This window comes from Haliotis rufescens, unplaced genomic scaffold (assembly GCF_023055435.1).
Source record: "Haliotis rufescens isolate VD_foot unplaced genomic scaffold, xgHalRufe1.0.p SCAF_3, whole genome shotgun sequence".
Lineage (NCBI taxonomy): Eukaryota > Metazoa > Mollusca > Gastropoda > Lepetellida > Haliotidae > Haliotis > Haliotis rufescens.
Window position 1 is genome coordinate 2,790,061 of NW_025964001.1, and position 6,591 is coordinate 2,796,651.

Here is a 6,591-nt window from a genome sequence, read left to right on the forward strand (position 1 = left end):
CTATATGCAGACTGCCTTCATATAGCTGCAACATTGCTGAGTGGCATGAAACAACGATGAATCGTCAAGACCTACCATGCAAGAGGATGTGGATTGTTGTTAACAATACCAATCACTGGATTGTCTGCGTTTGGGTTTAACACCGCTTTTAACAGTATTCCAGTTATATCACGGTGTTGACCCGTGAAGATTTTGGGGTAGAATGGGTCTTCAGCAATCCATGCTTGCTGTAAAAGGCGACTAACGGGATCGGGTGGTCAGGCTCGCTGACTTGGTTGATGCATGTCATGGATTGTCTCGATTATTTACAGACCACCGTCATATAGCTGGAATATTGCTGAGTGCGGCGTAAAACAACCAACCAACCATCACAGTGCAGGTCACAGACATTTACCACTTCGGTGAAACCCACGAGCACATGTATGATGCTGACGAACTTAAATCATAGGTTTCTGGCATGCCAAGGGATGCAACTCTGCACAGAATCAACTGTTGGACTCTGCACAATCTAAAAACACAATAAAAGAATGAATGCGTCAAGAGAGTGAGAATGACTTTCTGCTGCTTTTCAATATTCCAGGAATAGCAGAGCAGTGCTCAGAATTGGTACCTCTGTTTTTAATTACAGGCCTTAATTGGGAGTTAAGAACAAACATCAAAGGTCAAACAATCAAATATTCAAATAATTTTGTCCAATTCAAGAAGGTAATAAAACCAATTCTGTACTTGTAATGCATTTGACAAAATAAATGTGAGTATAATTTCTACTGCAACATTGCTCAACACCGTATAATCAAAACAAAAGTCAAATGTAATAATACTCGTAATACATACTTGATCATCAAGTTGAGATAATGCCAAACTCAAACTAAGAGACTAAGTAATTCATTGTTAGTGATAGACATTATTTCCAGCAATCATATATTTTATATTTCATAATTGCAAACACAGAGTCTCCTTTGAATATATTTTATACAATAAATTAAAGTCACATGCTATATATAAGTATTTGTAACTTTGTCAATCATACTGCACACACATAATGTTTGTGATTAGATGACCCTCTAGTAGCTGATCACTCTTGTCTCTTTTTTTTCATTACAAGTTTGAGTAGACAGTAAGAATAAGATATATGGATGAACAACTTTATAATATTTAGGAGTGATGCTTTCGTGTAGGTGATAACAGAAGGTGATAACAGTGTTAGAACCCACACGAAAGCATTGCACCTAATTGTAAAAAAAGTAGTTGTTCATCCATATATCTTATCCTCTTTCTTTCTTGTTTATGTTTCAGAGATGCCACGGAAGAACAGCAGGAAGATCCAGGCTATGCAGCAACAGAGGGGGAAGCAGCGACGAACTGAGGAGCATCGCCTCACAAAACTTGATGCCGAGGAGGTCAGCCTCGTTAAAAATTGTGCGCAGGGGGAAGCTAACCTCCGTAACAAATGCACCAACAAAACCAATGAACAGGGGGAAGCTAACCTCCGTAACAAATGCACAAACAAAACCAATGAACAGGGGGAAGCTAACCTCCGTAACAAATGCACGCAGAAACCAAATGAACAGGGGGAAGGTAACCTCCATAACAAATACAATAGAAATATTCATGAAAATGCTCTTGAACAAATTGCAGACCATAAGCTTGAAACTGAAACTATGCCTAGATCAACGCATGTACGTTATAATGACAGCTTCAATGAAAGTACTGATACTGATGCATATATTCATGATACAAATGAGACTGTACATGGTTCTTTCAATCAAGGCCACGCTAGATTTGGAAAAAACAGTGGCAAACAGTGTGTAGCAAACAGTGCAATGGCAATGATGTACAATCAAATTAAGGACATTTCCACATGGGACAGCTATGATCTTGACACAGTTCTTTGTAGAGGAAACAAACTTTATGAAGATTCTATAAACCAGAGAAAATCAACTAGTCGAAGTGCATACCTTCTTGTGTCAGACATTTGTCCAACAGTAGACTTCTTTGGCAAAGAATATAGATTTGTGTCTGGCGATTCTCTGACTGGCTTTGTGATGAAAGATACTGAAGAAATTGTTGCTATTCCACAGCAAATGTGTCTCGATGCTGCACTTCAAACAATATTTTCACAACATGATGCTACTTTTATGACATTTGGAGGATCAACATTTGCTGTGATAGAACGAAATAACAAATACCACGTGTTTGATTCCCATTCTCGGAACACTGAAGGATTACAAGTCATTAATGGTACTAGCATACTTATCCAATACCCAAGTCTGCTTCAGGTCTATGAACACTGTTTCAATCTTGCTCGGTCAATGAACTTAAATGCATATTCACAATTTGAAATGACAGGAATGAGTATTACCACTGGTGTAGAGCCACATGACAATCAGTCTGACAATGCAAGTGATACCAATGACAATGATGATGTAGTGCATATTGATGAACTCGAAGACAACTCACAGGATGTAGAGCCACATGACAATCAGTCTGACAGTGCAAGTGATACAAATGACAATGATGATGTAGTGCATATTGATGAACTCGAAGACAACTCACAGGATGTAGAGCCACATGACAATCAGTCTGACAGTGCGAGTGATACCAATGAGAATGATGATGTAGTACATATTGATGAACTCGAAGACAACTCACAGGATAGTAGTGTGGAAATGTTTGATATTGACACAAATGAGACTGTACATGGTTCTTTCAATCAAGGTCACACTAGATTTGGAAAAAACAGTGGCAAACAGTGTGTAGCAAACAGTGCAATGGCAATGATGTACAATCAAATTAAAGACATTTCCACATGGGACAGCTATGATCTTGACACAGTTCTTTGTAGAGGAAACGAACTTTATGTAGATTCTATAAACCAGAGACAATCAACAAGTCGTAGTGCATACCTTCTTGTGTCAGATATTTGTCCAACAGTAGACTTCTTTGGCAAAGAATATAGATTTGTGTCTGGCGATTCTCTGACTGGCTTTGTGATGAAAGATACTGAAGAAATTATTGCTATTCCACAACAAATGTGTCTCGATGCTGCACTTCAAACAATATTTTCACAACATGATGCTACTTTTACGACATTTGGAGGATCAACATTTGCTGTGATAGAAAGAAATAACAAATACCACGTGTTTGATTCCCATTCCCGGAACACTGAAGGATTACAAGTCACTAATGGCACTAGCATACTTATCCAATACTCAAGTCTGCTTCAGGTCTATGAACACTGTTTGAATCTTGCTCGGTCAATGAACTTAAATGCATTCTCACAATTTGAAATGACAGGCATGAAAATTAGCACTGATATACAGCCACATGACAATCAGTCTGACAATGCAAGTGATACCAATGACAATGATGATGTAGTGCATATTGCTGAGGATGGTACACTAGATATGATTGAGATTGACCAAAGTGATGATACGGCATGTGAAACAAATGAGAATGATCAAGATGACATGATGCATATTGATGAATGTGACGACAACTCACAAGATGGTAGTTTGAAAGAAACTGGAACTGACCAACATGCAATGCTATTCTGCCCTGTATCATCAAATGTATGTGAACAGTTATGCAAGAAGCTTGATATTCAACACCAATGTGTAGCAAAGTCTCAAGATCATGAATTTGGTGTAGAAATTGATGTACCATGCAGAACAGTATCCATTGAAGGTGATGGCAATTGCTTCTTTAGAAGTCTTTCATATGCAATCTCGGGCAAAGAAAACAACCACAGGAAAATCAGACTGGCTATTGTGACACATCTAAAAGAACATGCTCAAAGTTTCCATCACTTCTTAAGACCAGGTTACGAGTCAGTTGAACAGTACATTTCTCAATCCAGAATGTGGTATGTTGGAACATGGGCTACAGAACTTGAAATACTTGCAGCTGCAAATCTACTGGGCACTGACATATGCACATACTCTGATAACAGATGGCTGAGATATTCAAGCAGGCAGTTAAACTCAGACACAGTGAACACAGGAACAGGCATATATCTAAATCATGTTGGTGGATCACATTATGAAGTGGTTGTTTGTGTGAACACAGTAGATGCTTTGAGAAACTCATGCACAGATAAATATTGTCAGAGACATATGAATATCAAAAGAAATGCTGACCAGCTATCTGCAGATTCTTCAGTCTTGAAAAAACAAAAATGTACTGATTCTCAAGAACAGAGCCATGATCAAGGACAAACTAAAAAACCAAAGGGAAAGATTGCACGAGCAAAAGCTAAAAGAGAATATATGAGAGCCAAAAGAAAATCAGAGAAAGATATGTCAGAAACATTGAATGTGAAACAGAGAAAGGTTGATAAAGAGAAAGAAAAGTACAACAATGACCCTGAATTCAGAAACAGAAAGAAACTGCAAAGTTCAAACCAATACAAAGATGATGAAGCACACAAGGAATTTGTCAAAATGTACAGTACTAACAAATATGCCACAGATTCAAAACACAGGGAAGATGTTAAAATGTACAGCAGTCAGAAATATGCCACTGATTCAAAACACAGGGAAGATGTTAAAACGTACAGCAGTCAGAAATATGCCACTGATTCAAAACACAGAGAAGATGTTAAAACTCACAGCAGTCAGAAATATGCCACTGATTCAAAACACAGAGAAGATGTTAAAACTCACAGCAGTCAGAAATATGCCACTGATTCAAAACACAGAGAAGATGTTAAAACGTACAGCAGTCAGAAATATGCCACAGATTCAAAACACAGAGAAGATGTTAAAACGTACAGCAGTCAGAAATATGCCACAGATTCAAAACACAGAGAAGATGTTAAAACGTACAGCAGTCAGAAATATGCCACAGATTCAAAACACAAGGAAGATATAAAGTCTTACAGCAGTCAGCAGTATCGAAAATTTGCAAAGCACAAGGAGGCTCTAAAAAATCTCAGTTCAAAGAAATATGCAAAGGATGAAAAGCACAGACAAAATAAAAAGAACAACAGTATTGAGAAATATGCAAAGGATGAAAAGCACAGAGAAAATGTAAAAACCAACAGTATCGAGAAATATGCAAACGATGAAAAGCACAGAGAATCTGTTAAATCAGCAAGCATTGCCAAGTACAAAACTAGTGGTGAACACAGAACTAATTTGAAAGAGAGACAATCTGCCAGAGTTATGCAATTAAAAAACGAAAGGAATATAATGGAAAATGTTACGAGATCCTTTGCCAAAAACATATCTGAAGGTCCAGAATTTGTGTGCTCTGTGTGCCATCGAAGACTTTTCAAAAAACAAGTTGTACAATGTAAAAGAACAGTATATGAAAGCAAAGGAAGTAATATTGCCACTGTTGCTGAGAGATGCATTACAGAAAATTACCTACACAGGTGCTCAGACAGTTGTGATGACCAATGTTCATTTGTCAATAGTCCAGAAGGCTCATTATGGATTTGCTATACTTGTCATAGGAAACTTTTGTCTGGTAAAATGCCTGGAGAAGCTGTTGTTAACAACCTTGAACTGACCCCTGTTCCTATGCAACTGCAATGTCTCAATGAACTAGAGCAGCACTTGATTGCCTTGAATATTCCTTTCATGAAAATGATGGCATTACCAAAAGGTGGACAACATGGCGTACACGGACCTGTAGTATGTGTTCCCTCTAACATTCAAAAAAGCACAAGTATGTTACCAAGAAGTGATGTTGATGATCAGATGATTAGAGTGAAACTGAAAAGGAAGATTACTTACAAAGGCCATTATCAATATCAGTTTGTCAACAAGGCTCATGTTAAAAATGCTTTGGAATATCTTCAAACAACTAACAAATGGTACAGTGATGTGAATTTTAATACAGATTGGGTCAATCCCTTGCCAGTTATTGATGAGGAAGATGAAACTATTGATTCTGATACTGAAACATTACCTGAGGTTGAAAAGGATAGCTCAAACACACAAACTAATGAAAATGAAGAGTCTGAGAAAGATCATGGATTACTCATGAATACATGTCTACAACCGCTTGATATTGGCCAAGAAGTTATGGATCAACATTTTGAAAAGATAACTTGTATTGCACCTGCTGAAGAAAATAATCCTGTTCGACTACTGACAGACAAAAGCAATGAAGCAAGGTCATTTCCTGTACTGTTCCCATCAGGGTCGCCTACATTCCATGATGATCGTGAAGAGAGAATTACAATTGCACGTTATCTACATACACGCCTCATGAATGCTGATAGTAGATTTGCTCAAAACACTGACTACATATTTTATGCACAGTATCTTTCTGAAATTGATCAAGTTATGTCAAATGTTTCCATTGCAATGCGAAAAGGATCACAGTCACATGGTAAAAATGTTACATCTGAAAATCTTACAGATTCTGATTCTTTGAGAGAGATATTAAAATGTGATGAAGGCTACAAGTTCTTGAAACCTATCAGAGGAACTCCACCATACTGGCAGTCTGCTCAGAAAGATTTATTTGCTATGATAAGACAACTCGGCATTCCAACTTGGTTTTGTTCATTTTCATCAGCTGATATGAGATGGCCAGAAATGATTGAAACAATACTCAGAGAATCAGGTGATACACGAA

The 6,591-nt window shown here is 37.6% G+C and overlaps 1 protein-coding gene across 1 annotated transcript; it reads left to right on the top strand.

Annotated features, from left to right (window-relative positions):
• Positions 1 to 1,298: 1,298 nt before the first annotated feature.
• On the top strand, positions 1,299 to 6,169 carry LOC124137006 (dentin sialophosphoprotein-like). Its single transcript, XM_048403243.1, has 4 exons — positions 1,299 to 1,578; positions 2,350 to 2,696; positions 4,200 to 5,107; positions 6,151 to 6,169. The coding sequence occupies exons 1-4, from the start codon at positions 1,299 to 1,301 to the stop codon at positions 6,167 to 6,169; spliced, it is 1,554 nt and encodes a 517-aa protein (XP_048259200.1).
• The last annotated feature ends 422 nt before the right edge of the window (positions 6,170 to 6,591 follow it).